Source organism: Acipenser ruthenus, chromosome 27 (genome assembly GCF_902713425.1).
Source record: "Acipenser ruthenus chromosome 27, fAciRut3.2 maternal haplotype, whole genome shotgun sequence".
Classification (NCBI taxonomy): domain Eukaryota; kingdom Metazoa; phylum Chordata; class Actinopteri; order Acipenseriformes; family Acipenseridae; genus Acipenser; species Acipenser ruthenus.
In genome coordinates, this window is record NC_081215.1 from 8,726,422 (window position 1) to 8,744,719 (window position 18,298).

An 18,298-nucleotide genomic window follows, 5' to 3' on the forward strand; every position below is an offset into this window, starting at 1 on the left:
CTAGTATTGGAAAAAACAGGTTTGTGGGATTAAAACACTGTTGTAACCACAGCAACAATCTACTACTGATTTAACTTGAATGTAATTATAATGGGTAAATCAGGCAATCTGCTTGTCACGTGGGTACTGCACACTTCCGCAATTTTGAAAAGCTTAAAACGCTGAGTGGATTTAGGAGATCTTTCCATGTTTGTATAAAATCTGTTGTTTTTACTTTCTGTCTTTGGTTTTAGTTTGACGAGGGATACAGTGAAGTAAAAACTCTGAATGGTTGTCACTCTATTCTTAGAGTCCTATTCCTGCTGCTTTTGTAATGCTTCAAGGGTGCAGAGGAGTGTGTATTTTCTGTACTTCTGCCATTTTAACACTGTTGCAAAGCAGTTTGAGGATTGGATAAAAAAGAACAGAAGACAAGAAAATGTACGTAGGAGAGGAGGCCATTCAGCCAATCAGTGCATGATTGGAACCTAGTTCTCAATCTTGTCAAGTTGGGTCTTGAAGGATCCCAAATGATTCCACTAAATCTTATAGAATATACAGCCACTAAATCCTCCCTTCTTGCAATATATAAACTCTTTACACCTTACCTACACAGGAATCTCTGTGCTCCTCAAAGCCTGCACTGCAGCTGCACCTCCCGATCGGGACCAGCCACTCCCCCTCGGCGCTGCAGTACATCTTGGGAGTGTCTCTCTCCTCAGCATGATCCACACACTGCCCCCTCACCTCCACCAAGGAGGAGGAGTCGGCCCCCGTCACCACGTCGGTGAACGTGGCCAGGTTCCGCACCATGGCTGAGCACCTCTTGTAATAAACCCTCACCGACACGATGGCAATGCAGGCCCCGATATCCTGGAATGCTAAGTAAAAACCCCGCTTGCCCAACGGACCCACGCCCCGGACTTCTGTGTTTAACCTCAACCGCCGCACCCCCAGATCCACGCTAGTGAAGCTTTCATCTGCCGCAATAGTGTCTATTTTAATGAACTGATTGTCCCAAATGTTGGTGCCGATGTCCCGGTCAGTTTCATAATAGTAGAGGTTGAAAGTCTCCTTGCAGGTGCCCAGGACCCCTGGCATGCTATTGCAGTCTCGCAGGGTGAATTTGATCTCAATGTAAATGCGTCGGGCTCCATCTCGCTGGATCCAGTTGGTTCGGAGCCAGTTGTTCTGGTTGGGAGTCATGACGTTGCACACTTGGTAAGTGTGGATGGGGCTGAAGTACTCGTCCATTTCATTGATTGCATCCCACTGGAGACAGAAGAGAAAACAAACCGTATCACAATCTATTGAAACTCCAGATTCAGGGATTTACGTCTTATTATAATAAATAGACATTTTAAAACAATCTGCTCTACATATAGGCTCTATGTCTTCCAATGGAAATGACTGCAGTCGTGTTCTCTGTTGGATAAGTTGTGTAACAGCAAAAATGGAGACCCACTTTGCACACTTCTCAAAAGTAATGCACGCATTTTGTTTCTGTTGATAGTTTGGAATGTGTTTGATGTAGCTTGCTATACCAATGCCTTTTGCATACCGTTATTCTACATGGTACCCCAGTATACAGATAATTAGATTTGGAGTATCTTTCTAAGTTCCACTGACCATTTTAAGCATTTTGCACATCCCATTGATTGAATGGAAAGGAAAGGGGTGGATCTGCAAACCCTATAGTTCAAAGTGCAAGCTCTGTAAATCGAGAGGTAAGCACTGTAGGTGTCTTATGCTGATGTCCGTATTACTCACTTATCAGCCGCTAGGAGGAGATCCATCACAACATGCACGGGCAGCAACAAGAACTTCAATATTCTGAGTGGAATTACATATGAACTGAACTAGAATTGTTTTTTTTTTCTTTTTGTGTTGTTATCTAAAACAAATGATATAATATGAGGTAATGGCATCTCAGGGTGGCTGAAAAAGTTCAGTTTCACTGGACAACATGTGTAATGTACAGTCTGGATCTGTGCATGATGTATGAACTGCCTTTGTCATCTGTACCCAGGGTGCGATTTGCCAGATTTCCAGTGGGGGGGGGGGATAAAATAGACAAACAACAAAACATCATTGCAAGGCTTGATACATCTGTAGTACACAATTTTAACTGTTAAGAGACTCACTAAGTTATTTATTTAAACCGAATCAACTGCTAAAAAAGGAATCACACATTTGCCAATTCTACCATCATGCAGGATAAATGCAGTTATTATTATTTTTATGGATATGGTATAAAAAGGCAATAACAAAAACTACCTACGCTTACAGCAACTAAAATAATGTAAAAATGCACTCATGCCAAGTATTTGCATTGTTGCACATAACTTCATTGATAACTACACAGAGTGTAACCACAATAAATGGAACATGATACATCCCCCCCATCCGATCGTGTATCCTCTGGCACTTCAACAGCTGGATAAAAGACTCAGCAGCACTTGAAATGAGTTAATGCAACCAGAATGTATCTGACTTCCAATTACTGTATCTCAACTCCATGAACAAGGTGCACATGGGGTGTGTTGGGATAGTCCTCCAGTTCCACATGCGCTGTTCTCTTGTATTCAAACAGAGACACAAAAAGGAATATGTATTCTCATGTACATGTCAACCATGTATTCAATACAGGTATTCAGTGAGGGTTTTTGAGGATTGCTACACTGAAGTGTCAACATGCATTGCTTCTTTGGAAACGGTCTCCAGTCCTGTATCACTGATCTCAATGGGGATGTTGTGTTTTCTTACAATTTATACAAGATCATTTCTTCCCATTGGGGCACAGCAACAACACAAACCCAACATAAACCATGTATAAATACCCTCAACTAGAGGTCGGCACGGGTAGAAAATCTGGAACCATCTTTTACGGGTAATGATAAAAAAAAAAAAAAACATATATTATTGTTTTAAGTGCATAATACATATTTGAATACTATATTATTATTATTATTATTATTATTTATTTCTTAGCAGACGCCCTTATCCAGGGCGACTTACTATATAGTACACATACATTTAGGCCCTTCAGATCTGTAGACTTTTGCAACCTGTTTCAGTACTGGAAACATCGAAATAATAATAATAATAATAATAATAATAATAATAATAATAATAATAATAATAAACATATCCGTTTAAATACAGTTATTAATTCTTTGCGACATATATTGGCTATATTCCGCTGTTGTTGTTAACATGGCTGTTATGTTCAGTTTTAAACTAATGCAGTAGTACTGCACCGCTATTACGTTATGGACTGTCGCAATAGCTACTGTATATTGAGTCAGCTGGGTTTTGACAGCAGTCGCAAAAGAGTTAGTGGGACATGTGCGTCTGTTTGGTATTAACAGTAAAGTGCCGTTCCTGATCACTAAATTCTGCCTTGTGAATTCATAACAATGGTATCCAAGCAAAGCATTGGGTGGAATTTCTTTACCAAGCAGGAGAAAACGGAATTTGCAAACTCTGCCAAGGAAATATTTGTTTGAAAGGAGGATGCACACTTACTTAATGTGCTCCACATTATTTTATTTTTATGTTATTTATTTTTATATAAAGGCTACTTATTTTATCTTTTTGGTAAGAAACTATATTATTATTTGTTCATTTAGCAGAAGCCTTTATCCAAGGCGACTTACAGAGACTAGGGTGTGTGAACTATGCATCAGCTGCAGAGTCACTTACAATTACGTCTTACCCGAAAGATGGAGCACAAGGAGGTTAAGTGACTTGCTCAGGGTCACACAATGAGTTAGTGACTGAGGTGGGATTTGAACCAGGGACCTCCTGGTTACAAGCCCTTTTCTTTAACCACTGGACCACACAGCCTCCTCTATATCTGCGCAATAATCTTTTGATCTTTTCTGTCAGTTAAGAAAAGGCTGAATGCAAAACTTGTTTCAACATTGTCTTTATTATGCCGGCCAGAGACTCACGCTTACAACTGCATTGTCATATTTTCTACATTTTCTTTAAGTTCTCTAATTAATAAATCAATACCTGGGTAGTAAAAAGAGACCCGGGTAGGGTTGGGTAATTTAAAACCCGACGGGTACCCGGGTTTCTGGGTACCCGTGCCGACCTCTACCCTCAGCCATGCAATTGTATTGCTAAGCGTGTAATTATAGCCATGTAGTTATACTGCAGCCCTGGATGAAACATGTATCACAATTTAATTAGACCAGCTATGTGCCCTGGTTCAGATTGAACACAGCACATGTCAGTTTTGTTACTAAAGTTTCAGACCCGCCACCTTTGTACTATGCTGGGCCAGCCGCCACTGAATTCACAACACCTTTCTAACAAGCCCACAGACTAAAGGAGCCGTAAACTTTAATATCCATAATGAAGAATTGAAGGAATTGAGCAGCCTCACCTGGAATGATTTCACTTGACCAGCTCTTGTTTACTAATGCTGATCATGTGTTAATATCTCCTCGGTAACCAAGCGCTGCTACTTATTCCGTGTAAATAGCCGTCTCAGGGAATTGACTAAGTTGTGTAACATAAAAAGTATTTGTGCTCTGTGAATGGAAGCCAGCTCTTTGGGCACAGCAGACACTGGTCTCTGAGACTGGGCTTTGAGTTTCAGTTGTTACTTTGTCAGGGAAACTGTATTTAGAATATCTGTGATTGAAATGCCATGAGGCCCAAACAACAAGTAAATTATCAGGGGTTCAGCGGGTAACAATTTCCAAATATTATAAACACAACAACTAACTATATATCAACTATAAAGTATATTAAAGCTGATACAGGCTCTAAAATCTTCTTTCTTATTGGCATTAAGTGAATCGTGTGCAAAAGGAAAACATGCAAAGAATCAAAAGATCTTCAACCCAAGAAATAGGGGGAGGAGCTAATGTGAACAAGTAAGAAAATGTATTTTAAAATTCTCTTGTATAACAAGCACTACCCTATCAAAAACACCATAGTATACTATATAGAATATTATACAACCCATTGTTTTCTATGGAGGTTAGCCATTATGTTATTACTCAATAATGGAACGGCAAATAAAGCACAGTTCAGAAAGCAGTAATTAATGACATCTGATGACATGGATGCCCGAGCCCTGCTCTTAAACTGTGGACTACAAGGATTATTTCAGACAAACAAAGGTAAATAAATAAACAAACAATTTCAAATGTAGTATAATAGTTAGAATTGCTGTGGTGTGTTCTGTGGTAATGATGGAACCCCCTTGTCCTTGTCCTTGTCTTTTAACTACAATCTGAGAATACTGAGCATGTATAATGTGCAGCCTGCATGTAACACAGAAATCCTCAAAACTGATAAAGGGGTGAAAGTGACATCCAGAAAACGGCAGTTAAAGAAAAGGGCTTGTAACCAGGAGGTCCCCGGTTCAAATCCCAGCTCACTCACTGACTCACTCACTGTGTGACCTTGAGCAAGTCACTTAACCTCCTTGTGCTCCGTCTTTTGGGTGAGATGCTGTTGTAAGTGACTCTGCAGCTGATGCATAGTTCACACACCCTAGTCACCTTGGATAAAGCTGGATAAAGGCATCTGCTAAATAAACAAATAATAATAATAATACTCTTTAATACAGCGATTGTTGATGTACAGGCTGAGCAGTCTTAGATAGACCAAAACAGCTGCCCTGCTTTTGTTCTCATTAAAGAGGTTTGATAAGAGAATGCTGAAACCCAGCACTGAGTGCTGAGCAATTAACTCATCTCTGTGAACTCTTTCTTCAATTAAAACAAGCTTGTTTGAGGCGAGTTGCACTTTGAAAGACCTCATTCTGCTTCATCTGCTGATCCCTGTGGGATGATTCTCCACGAGCCTCCCTGCAGCCTGCCTTTCATCTCAGTAAGCTGGATTCAGTCTGCCCCAGACACACTGCTAAACAGCGGCTCGCAAAATGATTTTTAGTGCTGCTGTGTAATTAAAATGATGTTAGAGAAAAAGACTTACTGGATAATTGAGATGTCTTTCCTTTCACAAGTGGGAGAAAAGTGCCAACAGACAATGCCAACACACACTGCGATGATGAAGTGACAGCTAGCACCACAATAACATATGACAGGAATAATGACCTGTTTATTAGTCACCACACTAACCTGCTTCTGTTACCAAATATCTATATGCAATGTGGTTTGTTTCTCTCAATATTCTTAAACGTTTTTGCATGAAGCTTTCATGATTAACCACACAGTATGATGATGTATTAATGACATGTGTAGTTTCTTATTATTGAATTAAGTTAAACCTAGTAAAATAAACCTTATAACTGATTCAGTCAAAAATGGTGCCTGTTCATTAGAATTCATTTAGTGTTAAATATGAATTGTTGTGGAACATTAAATATATCTGAGCAAAACATTTGCATGTGAAAAAACAGCCAATTAGAAAAAAATAATTAAATGGATTGTTGATCTGTTCTGTTTGCTAGAAAATGAGAGCAAAATTCCTTAAATTTAAGCCTAACATTGACTTGTTTTTATTTAGATTTGAAGGCTTTTTATTCTTCATTGTATAACATTAGATCTAATCAGAAAGCATGATGGACATAATACAGTACTTAGGTTGTTTCTTTTGTTGTTGAAAATCCTTAAATGTATTATTCCCTTTAGTTTATTTTACTGTCAATATTTCTGTTAAAAATGAAATAATGTCCATATTCATTATAATGAGAACTGTGCTGCCTCTTTACTTATAAACGTGATTTGTTGTAAAATAAAAGCATAAAAAAACAATACACAGATCTGGTACAAAATAAGATAAACAAGTTACAAAATAAAAGGTAAACAAGACACATGTGAGCTGACTTCACCCCCCAATGTACTAATCCACCCTTTACTGTACCTATGAACCCTTGATCTACTGTACACGTAACTAGTAAATTGGGGTTTTCTTTAACTGCTGAAAAGCATACCCTTGGAAGTATGGGGATCATATAGTGACTGTCCCATTCCAGGGGCCAATATGGCTTAGCACTGTCACTCTTTACAAACTGCTAAAACAAAGCAGATTTACTGTGGTGTACTGTGACAGTGCAGTGGGTGTGGATGTGGAACAGACGTCACAGAGTCACTTATATAGGTGAACTTTATTAAAAGGGAAACACAGTCCAAAGCAATAAAAATACAAATCAAAAGTCCCAATAGAGTAAGTCCCTCTCAGCTCTTTGGGTGCACTTTTGGGGTGGTGAAAAGTGCAGGTGCTCAGGTGCTGAAGTGTCCAGTTCAGTTGTGCGGGGTGTGTGATGTCCAAGGTGAAAAGTGCTGGCAGTAGTGCGGCAGCTCCTTGGCGTCAGGGATCACTCTGACCCCGGTCCTGACAATAAACAAATCAAAAACACGTAGAACACAAACAAACACACACACACACACACACACACACACACACACACACACACACACACACACACACACACACACACACACACACACACACACACACACACACACACACACACACACACACACACACACACACACACACACACACACACACACACACAGCTCAGCAACCCAGGCTTAGTATTACCTCAAAGGCCCCACACTTATAGAATGACAGCCCTTATATACTAGGAGACTCCACCCCATGATCAGCGCGACTCAGCACACCTGCCAGTTGTCTAATGCAGCACAGCTGATCACAGTAATCTTGTCCCCTAATATGGTCATTCCGCCCTGCACCAAGATGGCCGACTTCCTTTTCCGCCCCTCTCTCCAAGCCGGCCTGTCTCTGAACAGGCGTGCAAGTACCTCTGCTTAGCGCCCTCTTGGGTCAGGAGGGAGATTTGCAGCTCAGATCCTCACGCTCCCTGTCACATGTACCCATAACAAATACAAGCAGGTTACAAGAGACTGGAACACATTTTTAAAAAGTTTCATCCTGTCTTCAACTCCTAGGGCTATATTTTTTTTTTAAGGAGGTAAACCGCCTGTTAATTTTACAAAACTAGAACCAAAAATAATCCAAGATCTCTGAAGCAATGTTTGTTTCTCATATTATAACTTTAAGATTATTTTTTCTCCTTTAAAAAATAGGAATTAAAGAATGGAGGAAACGCTTTGAAAATATGGCCCCTATTTCCCCCTAAGGAAGAAAAATCTTTAGTGTGCTCAGGAAAGTCCAATGTTGTCTGATTCTAATGTTGTTATTGTTGAGTTAAAGAATGTAGTAAACACTGAACATATCCTCCATTTTTTCTATATGATGCTATTAGCATCTCAGCAGGTCTAAATTCTATTTTCAATCCTTGCAAAATCGACTGACAGCAAAAACAAGCATCTGTCAAGAACAGGCATGAAAAAACAACAGGACAACAAACCATATGGGCCGTAACAACACTAAAGGTAAAAAGAACTAGATTTAAAATAAACATATTCAGCCACAAAAAGAGAATAACAGGATCATCTGTGCAAACTCAAGTCACTGCCTCTGCCTTTCATATAAATGTAAAACTCAGACCAGAAAATAGAAAGAGACTAAACAGGTAACTTTCAGCTTAGATCAGCTATATCAAATTCAAAAGATCACATTATATTGTTAGCATCAGCTTAAGACACATACATGCCTCTCGACTACAGTGCTTGCTTTTTAGTTGAATGGTAAGACATTCATCTAAGAACCATGAGGTTAGCATTGTGTCCAGCCCTTGACTTTCCATTCAATAAAATGAACTGAGATGCCAAGCCATTACACACAGCAGTTCTTAAACGTGCTGCCATATAACTAGCCAAGAGGTTTATCCAGATTCAAGCCAGATCTCACCAATATACACTGTATTTATCACGAGAGTTGCCACAACTGAAAACTGTGAGTTTAGAGAGGGGATAATAATCACTCACCTTTGCTGTTGAACTGACATATTCAAAGGCTTGTAAAATTAGGAATTTTAACTAAGCTTAGGCTTGGTGTCTCTACAGTCATGTATAATACTGTGGTAAGAGGCTAACCTACTTAGCCTTATTTATTTAGCTCAGTCATGTGCAATCCTCACTACTACTCCATTATGTAGTGGTGGCACTGTGACTTAAGCACACATGGCACTGGGCTGGGAGCCCCTGGATTCATTAATGGTGGTGAGTCAATCTTCCATCTGCCAGCTCTTTTCACTGACAAGTCCCAGTTTCTCAATGCAAATTTCAGGTGTAAGGCGCTTGTCTGAAACAGATTACAACACAGCGGGCTGCCTAGAATAAGTGTCAATGAGGTGCCTAACTGTGCACATGAGCACAACATTGCAGCGGTATTTCAAACCCAATGCTTTTCACCAGTGTACAAAAATGATACCAGTCTGAAATTTGCATCTAGTAATGGTACTTTGAAAATGATATTTGGATGCCATTTGAAACAGTGTTTGCTTGATTTGTAAGCTCTTTTCTGTAGACAAACGATGTCTGGAGATGTGAGCATTTGTAGAATTTGGAATCAGGTTCAACTTTAGTTTCAGGTTTAGGGTAAGAAATTCAGGAAAATTGACGCCCCCTTGAGTTGAAAAGTATATGGAAGGTTGAACACTACAGGGAGCTGTTGCTGCTTGGCTGATTGACAGCACAGTGAGCCAATGAGAATCAGAAATGCATTCCTCAGCCTCTCACTAGGTCACATTACTGACCAATAGGCTGTATGAGGTGTGTGAATATTCTCAACTGTACCACCAATCACCAACTGCACATTTTAAAGGGTTGTTCTGCCTTTCTACTTCTCTTTTGGTGGAGGCACTGCCTGTGTGGATCTGCAGAAACATCTCCAGCATCTTTTAGATTTGTACTTGAGGACAATTGTTTAAATATGGCCGTGTACCACTCAACATACCCCCTCCCTTTTTTGTTGTGGTGTTTTTATGTTGTACAAAAAAAAAAAAAGATATGTAACATGGAGAAAATATGTGCATCAGTATATTTAATTAAGATAAACTGTCATGACTGTAAAAGTAGCTTTATACTAGGGGTTATTCTTTATTGCCCAATTACATTGCTGATTAGATAAATTCCTACATAAATGACAATTTTCAAACATAGATGAATCAAATTTTTAACAGAATTTCACCAGCATAGTAGGATAAATATCAAGTTAGAAAACACGACTGCGTTGTGTTTTACGCAACGAAAACATACATCATTTCAGACAACAGAGTGCTTGTGTCATTCTCCTCCACTACCTCAGTGGCAGTAGCAGGTTTACATATAAATACAATTGTTTTATGTGCATGATCCCTCTGCTAAGGTCCTGCAGGCTAAGGTCAAGAGCACTTTTCAGTACAGATCTACAGAGGTCTGCAGAGAGATGCAAGACTAGACCTCCAACACTAGGATTCTGGATTCTGGTTTCAGCGCTGTGCAAATGAGGTCAGCAATTCTAATTGTATCACCCTTGTTCTTTAAGGAATTTCCATTGGTGGGTATCAGGCTGCTGACATTCACCAGTCATGTTACTGATTTAATATTTGCCTTATTTTTAACACTCACAAGAGGAAAAAAACAAACAAACAACTTTCAGTGAACATCTAGCAGTCTGCAATCAATACTGACAAGCACTCGCAATCAATTTCTTAATTAATCTTCATATATCTTTAATGATTTCATTAAAAATGCTTCTGCCTGTTTGTTTAAAAGCGCTATACATGCTCCAAAGAGTCTGCCTCTTCTGAATTAATTAGTTAAAACTCCCCTAATTGAAAGAGAAAGTGTTGAGCTCTGAAAGCCTTCCCTCCACTGTATTGCCCTGACTTCTCTCCCAGCACTGAGGTCTCCAGCTAGGATGAAGACCCCAGGGACGTTTTTTAAAGCAGATTTTAGTAATTGTGATCTCAGAGACTATTACGAGCCATGACCTCTACCTTAAATCTTTATCAGGCAAATTAAATATGTCCTTGAAAAATGAAAGTGTACTAATGATGATGTATTGGGTATTTCCATAGTTTAGAAATGGGGAGTGTGTGTTCTTTATTCTTCTATCGAATCTAGGCTTCTCTCCAGCACTGTGCTAAAATACAGAACTCTGTCTCCCTGCTATCAAACAATCTATTTTTAAGATTATTTAATTCCGGAAAAAGCAAGGAATCTAGCTCCTGGCAATAACATGTCTTCATACACTTGTTTTGTTGAAGCAGTTTCTTGGTGTTACTAATTCAAGAAAGATGCTGTTTTTATTTGTATTCCAAAGTGCGTCACTTCTTTTAGAAATGATGTTTGTGCTGCCCCTTGCTTGACCTACTTCTTACCAGTAGGTTTCAATTCAAGACACAAAGCTTCTGTCACCCCCTCCTCAAAAAACCTACCCTCGACCCCACCTCCCTCCAGAACTACCATCCTGTCTCCCTCTTACCCTTCCTCTCTAAAACCCTCGAGCGGTCAGTACACCACCAGCTCTCTGCTTTCCTGTCTAACCACTCTCTGCTTGACCCTCTCCAATCTGGTTTCCGCTCTGCTCACGCCACTGAAACTGCTCTCCTGTCTGTCACTAACTCTTACACTGTCGATTACTCTATTCTCCTATCCTCTCTCGCTGACCTGGGAATCTCTGGCACTGCTCTGGCCTGGTTCTCCTCCTACCTCTCCGACCGCACCTACCAGGTAACCTGGCGCGGCTCAACCTCCACACCTCACCCTCTCTATCCTGTTCTCTCTGGGCCCCCTCATCGCATCGTATGGTTTCTCATACCATTTCTATGCTGATGATGCTCAGACCCTCCTCTCCTTCCCCCCCTCTGACCTCACCATCCCCTCTCGTATCTCTACCTGTCTGTCTGCTATTTCCTCCTGAATGCACTCGCATCACCTCAAACTCAACCTCTCTAAATCTGACCTCCTTTTCTTCCCCTCCTCATCTTCCCCCTCCTCTGATCTCTCTATCTCCGTTCCTCTGGACAATATAGCACTCTGCCCTTAATGCACTTTAACTTTCACTTATCTACTCTCTATTTTACTGTATTTAATCCTGCACTTTACCCAATCTGTAGTAGTTTGTATTTCACTTGCACTCATATCTAACCCTGATGTAACTATCAACACTGTTACCTGCGTTTGAACTGCCCCGATATCAAATTGTACTGGGTTTTGTTTTTTGCTTTTATTAGGACTCAAGTCATTGTATTTTGTATTTTGCTCTTAATTGTACTGTAATTCTTGATATGTATTATATGTATACAACTGTAAGTCGCCCTAGGTAAGGGCATCTGCTAAGAAATAAATAAATAAATAAATAAATAATTGTCACCTGGAAAATAGAAGCACAGTAGACTTGAGTTAATGCAAACCAATTTGCACAATATTCTTACATGCTTACTCAGGTTATGATTTTTTATTGTTTATGATCTGGAATAAGGAATACAAACATTTATCTTTGGAGAAGAAAAAATAACAAAGAAATGTAAATATGATTGTAACTTCTAATGAGCTCTGTTGTTTTCTGTAGACAAATTCTAACACAACACTGGATCCTTTATTGTACTGGTACTATATTTACAGAGCATGAACTATAAAAAGTGGAATTCTGTGTACCGTATTGCTAAAACTCGCACAGCATGCATTCTTCAGGGAATCTGGTTCAGAATATAGGACAGTTCTTATTTTAAATACATTTTTGTAAATTGGCAGATCATCCTTAAGGAATTTACAAAATCACAAGACTTTACCAAAAGATCTTCCTTACCTAATCTAATGTCCTTCCATGTCCATCTATTGTGTTTCTCTTTCTTTCACACCTCTACCCCACTCCTGCTCCCTCACTATAATCACACTGCTGATCACAATGAAGGGTGCTGTTCACACATAGCTCTCACAGAGGGGTGCTGTCATGCTTCACTGCTATAATAATACCCCAGATACAGTTTAATCAGCACACTGCAGAATGCACAAGCCAACACGTTTGTAGACTTAACTTTGTTTCTTTCAGTTTTACCTTATGTCACATACATAATTAACCAGGTGTCCAATTGCCATATTGGCATGGCCAGAAATCAGAAATGTATCAATAAATAAAATGTTCTTCATTTAAATTGTGCAGAGTTTTCGTGATCTCCAAGCACATGTATTAATTTCCATTCTATTTATGGAATGATTTGATTTAGTGAATGATAATGTGCCAGGTCTCCTACCAGCATGGCTCCCTTTCCATCTGGAATCTGCTCACTCCAGGAAGGGAACAAAGAGGGTGGGAGAGGGTTTAGTTGAAAGAAGAGAATATTCTATATCTACTGACAGTATGCATATACTGGGTATGGGGAATGCTTTTCAAAATTACAGGAAACATATGGACTCGTTATGATGTGAAATACTGTTTGATTCTATTGTAATCATTATTATTATTATTTATTTCTTAGCAGACGCCCTTATCCAGGGCGACTTACAATCGTAAGCAAATACATTTCAAGTGTTACAATACAAGTAATACATCATTGCTTGAATTATATACACATATGCCAAAAGAATCATCACACAGTGTGGTGCTGCCGGGATCAGTACTTGGACCCCTGTTGTTTCTTATTTACATTGATGACTTAGATCAGGGGATAATTAGCAAGCTTGGAAAATCTGCAGATGACATACAGTAAAGCTTAGAGGAGTGAGCAACATGTTTCTAGCATCCCAGGTAATACATAAGGATTTATCCAACATAAAGAACAGGGCAGAAACATGGCAAATCATCGCTGTCAGCAACAAGATGGTGGGGAAGCAAATGGAAAGCTTGATTATAACAAGCTTGTAAAGATACCTCTCAATTACAAAATGTAAAGAACTGCCCATCTCTGCCATTTACTGAACAACAGTGTTTCACCGCTGTGGGCTAATGGTAAATGCCGGCAAGTGCTGAATGGACATGGCTGTTTTTTTAAATATCATCATTTTCTTTAGTTAAAATATTTATATATATATTTTAAAATCCACATAGCCTATGTGCAAGCATACCGGTCCAGAAACAGCTTAGAGCCCGGCACAAGTGTAAACAGGTGCCCCAGATGATAAGAATCTTTAAATCCAAGGCGGCTCAGGCTGTGAGTGTAAACACACTTAGAGAGTGCTGAGGGTTTGGAATGCATCTCCTCTCGTTCATAAATCGTTCATAAATCTTCTTATGTATTAATACAGTAATTACGTGCTGTACTGTCCTGCAAATGGGAAGCAAAATAGCTGCACGTTTCTGGATTTATAAAGACCTAGAAAATGATGGTGAATGTAATTAATTAAAATGAAATTAAATGTAGTAGCTCCTCCGCTAGATAAATACCAACATGCTCTTTAGAATGGTTTGTGAGCTATCAAGATAATTAAACCGTGCATGTTCTAATTGCTTCTTGTTAGCCAGAATGGGTCATCAGTGTATACGCTAGCTAGTTTGACTCCCAGCTATTTATAGTCATGCTGAGGACAGCCTGAGCCCAGTGTGGTTCAGGGATTGAGGAAAAAGACACACAAACTATGAAATGTCTACAAATAAAATAAATCCAATGTTAAGATGCAGCACAATGAAGAGTTCTTACAAAGGGAGAAAAACATGGTTTAGGAGGCCAAAGAAGGCCCCTTTAATATGAATGTTAGATCACAAATAACCAATAAATACAAATGTCTTGCCATTCTGCTTTCCTGAGAAGGGCCTGTTATAATAACAAAAACAGTAAATTAGTGGAGAAGTTGCTGCGCTCCCAGATGATTTATTACATTCCCTACATTGCTAGGATTTATTACATTCCCTACATTGCTAGATGCACTTTTTTCAGTTCTATAACATCTTCAATGTTTTGCACTCAATAAAGCAGCCTATTAATGTTGTGAGGATGATTTAAAGGTGTATAAAAACTGTAATTTAAACATCTTCAAGATTCAGCTTTAATGAGTGAAGCTAAGGGCTGGATAAGCTTGTACTTTAAGCTGTAATATTCCACAGTCACTTTCAGTTTTACACCAATATACAGTATACTTTCTTGGTGTCTGTTTAATAAGGTCTTTCATGAGATCACCTTATACGGCTACTCTATCAATTAGAGTGCACACTCTAACTGTTTAAAATGATGATGTGTCACAAAGACAGCCGGAGTGGGTGGCGTCAGACCAGATGCAGGAAATAAAACAACAGAGAGGTGTGGTTTGGTGGAGCTGAGCGAATGCTTTCGCTCAGCATTTAATAAACAGAACAGAAAATAAAAAGGTTGAACAAACAAACACAAGCACAAAACAGGACACGGCACTATACGCCAAAATAAAAAGACAAACAAAACGGACTAGACAGACAAACACGGTGAGCAGATACGTTTAACTATTATTATTCTTATTATTATTATTATTATTATTATTATTACCTCCGTCTCCAATCCCGTTCTCCACTCACTGAACACCCAACCCCGAGTGACAGAAATGTGCATCTATATATACTGTTGTGCTGGGATTCAATTACTAATTAATTATTCACTTGAATCCCAGCATGTGAATTAATTCTGTGCAACCCCGTGCTCACATATTATTACATACTTTAAATGCACATGAAGTGATAGTGCAATCCCGTGCCTAAATATAATTATACAATTTTAACTCGCACGTGAAACACAGACCCGTTTATATCCCGTGTACCAATGACTATACACCAACATTTACACACACAACATACAACACATACATAACACACAAATGCACACAGGGGCGGGGCACATTGCCACATATACCCCCCTTGTGCGCAGCACACATGGCCTCAACGGCCACCTCCCCCCTTAAAAACCCAGCAGTCCAGGACAAAGCCTCGGGCTGGGAAGGGAGGCTTCAATGGGCCCATGGCTGGCCATGCTGTCAGCACCCCTGCCGGTAGTGGCACGGCTGACAGCATGCTGGTCCACTCCTGCAGCAAAATTGCTGCGGGGGATGCTGGTCTCCTGACCTCTCCCCCTTTCTTCGTAGCCGGTAGCTCCCCTTGGTGGGGCCCCGACCACAGTATTTCCGGCAGCGAAGAAGCTGCAGTGGGAGCAGGTCTCCAGACCTCTCCCACGATCTCCAGCAGCGAAACTGCTGCAGTGGGAGCAGGTCTCCTGACCTCCCCCACCTTCTTCGTGGCTGGCAGCTCCCCTTGGTGGGGTTCCGGCCACAGTACTTCCTGCTGCGATGCGGAGCAACAGGCAGCCCCAGGCGATGCGGAGCGACTGGCAACCCCTGGCGATGCGGAGCGACTGGCAACCCCTGGCGATGCGGAGCGACTGGCAACCCCTGGCGATGCGGAGCGACTGGCAACCCCTGGCGATGCGGAGCGACTGGCAACCCCTGGCGATGCGGAGCGGCTGGCAGCCCCAGGCGATGCGGAGCGGCTGGCAGCCCCAGGCGATGCCAGACAGGCATCCTTGGGCGAAGCGTGGCAAGCATCCTTGGGCGAAGCGAGGCAGGCATCCTTGGGCGAAGCGAGGCAGGCATCCTTGGGCGAAGCGAGGCAGGCATCCTTGGGCGAAGCGAGGCAGGCATCCTTGGGCGAAGCGAGGCAGGCATCCTTAGGCGAAGCGAGGCAGGCATCCTTGGGCGAAGCGAGGCAGGGAGTCAGGACAAGCTGGGGTGCGGGTGTTGGCCCTCTTCTCGACCTCTGCGGTTCTTCCCCGTGCTTCCCTCAGCAGCCTATGCAAGGGCTGCTGAGGACCGCCAGCATCTAATCCTGATCCTTCTGGTGAAGGGAGAGGCAGCTCCTGCTCCTCTCCCCGTGATGGTGATGGAGGCAGAGGCAGCTCCCGCTCCTCTCCTCGTGATGGTGGGGAAAGTGATACCAGCAGGCATTCATCCTCTGCTGGTGGGGGTAGTGATACCAGCAGGTATTCATCCTCTGCTGGTGGAAAGGGACCCAGCAGGTATTCACCCTCTGCTGGTGGACGGGAATCCAGCAGGCATTCACCCTCTGCTGGTGGACGGGGACCCAGCAGGCATTCACCCGCTGCTGGTGGACAGGGACCCAGCAGGCATTCACCCTCTGCTGGCGGACATGGCGGAGGCAGAGGCAGCTCCTGCTGCTCTGCTCCTGCCGGTGGCGGAGGCAGAGGCAGCTCCTGCTGCTCTGCTCCTGCCGGTGGCGGAGGCAGAGGCAGCTCCTGCTGCTCTGCTCCTGCCGGTGAAGGTGGGAGCAGCGTGTAGTCTCCTGGCGACGAAGGTGGGAGCAGCGTGCAGTCTCCTGGCGACGGAGGTGGGAGCAGCGTGTAGTCTCCCCCTTTTGCAGGGGACTGGTGCTGCTCTGCCTCTCTTGCAGGGGACTGGTGCAGCTCTGCCTCTCTTGCAGGGGACTGGTGCGGCTCTGCCTCTCTTGCAGGGGACTGGTGCGGCTCTGCCTTGGAAGGGAAAACCAGCAGGCATTCTTCCTCTGCTGGTTGTGCTGGGGAAACCAGCAGGCATTCTTCCTCTGCTGGTTGTGCTGGGGAAACCAGCAGGCATTCTTCCTCTGCTGGTTGTGATGGGGAAACCAGCAGGCATTCTTGCTCTGCTGGTGAAGGTGGGAACAGCTGCCTCGCAGGCTTCGGATTCCCGCGGTCCCCCCGTCTGGGCGCTGGACGCTCGCGGTCCCCCCGTCTGGGCGCTAGTTCCTCCTCTTCATACTGGGTGGGGCATATGGCTAACGTGTGCCCATAAGCCCCACAGCCAGGGCACAACTCTGCCGCGAGGTTCTTTAAAAAAACCTCCCAGCCATCATCCCCGACCTCCTCCTTTTTGGGCTGTGGACGCACCGACTCCTCCCTTTTGGGCTGTGGACGTTCGGGCTCCCCCCGCTCAGGCGTAGGACGTTCAGGCTCCTCCCACTCAGGTACTGGAGAGGGCAGCGACTGCTCCTCTCCCTCTTGCTCACTGGAAGGCATCCCTCCCATGTCTGCAGCTAGGTACCCCAGCACCACCATGGTGAGGTCACAAACTGATGCCGGGTTGTGCTGTTGCTCCCAGTCCTCCCATCGTTTCCCATCTTGCATCTGCAGCGTGTGAATAACCCAGGGGAGGTCACTGGCGAAGTTCCCCTCGGGGTGCACCAGCCAGTCCCATATTTCCTGGGACGGTGGGGAACCCGGTGGCAGTGGGGGTAGAGGGGTGGCTACTGCCCCGTTGTGGCTGTCCTCCTCCCAGCCCGGCATGCAGAATGAGTGCTGCAGCTTCCGCTGCTTCCTGCAGCTCTTTCTTCCCATCCTCGCTTTACTATTTTTTTTTTTTTGTAATCCAAAAAAATGCGGTTCCTGCTCTGGCCTGAGTCCTGGAGGTGCTGTAGATCCCACGCAGGACACCATGTGTCACAAAGACGGCCGGAGTGGGTGGCGTCAGACCAGATGCAGGAAATAAAACAACAGAGAGGTGTGGTTTGGTGGAGCTGAGCAAATGCTTTC

The 18,298-nt window shown here is 42.6% G+C and overlaps 1 protein-coding gene across 2 annotated transcripts in view; it reads right to left on the reverse strand.

Annotated features, from left to right (window-relative positions):
- LOC117963742 (ephrin type-A receptor 8-like) overlaps positions 1-18,298 on the reverse strand; it is a 170,575-nt gene that overhangs the window by 92,702 nt on the left and 59,575 nt on the right. For both annotated transcript variants that reach the window (XM_059002195.1, XM_059002196.1), the window contains exon 3: positions 588-1,251. In XM_059002195.1, the coding sequence (XP_058858178.1) occupies positions 588-1,251 (664 nt within the window). The remainder of the gene's footprint in view (positions 1-587; positions 1,252-18,298) is intronic.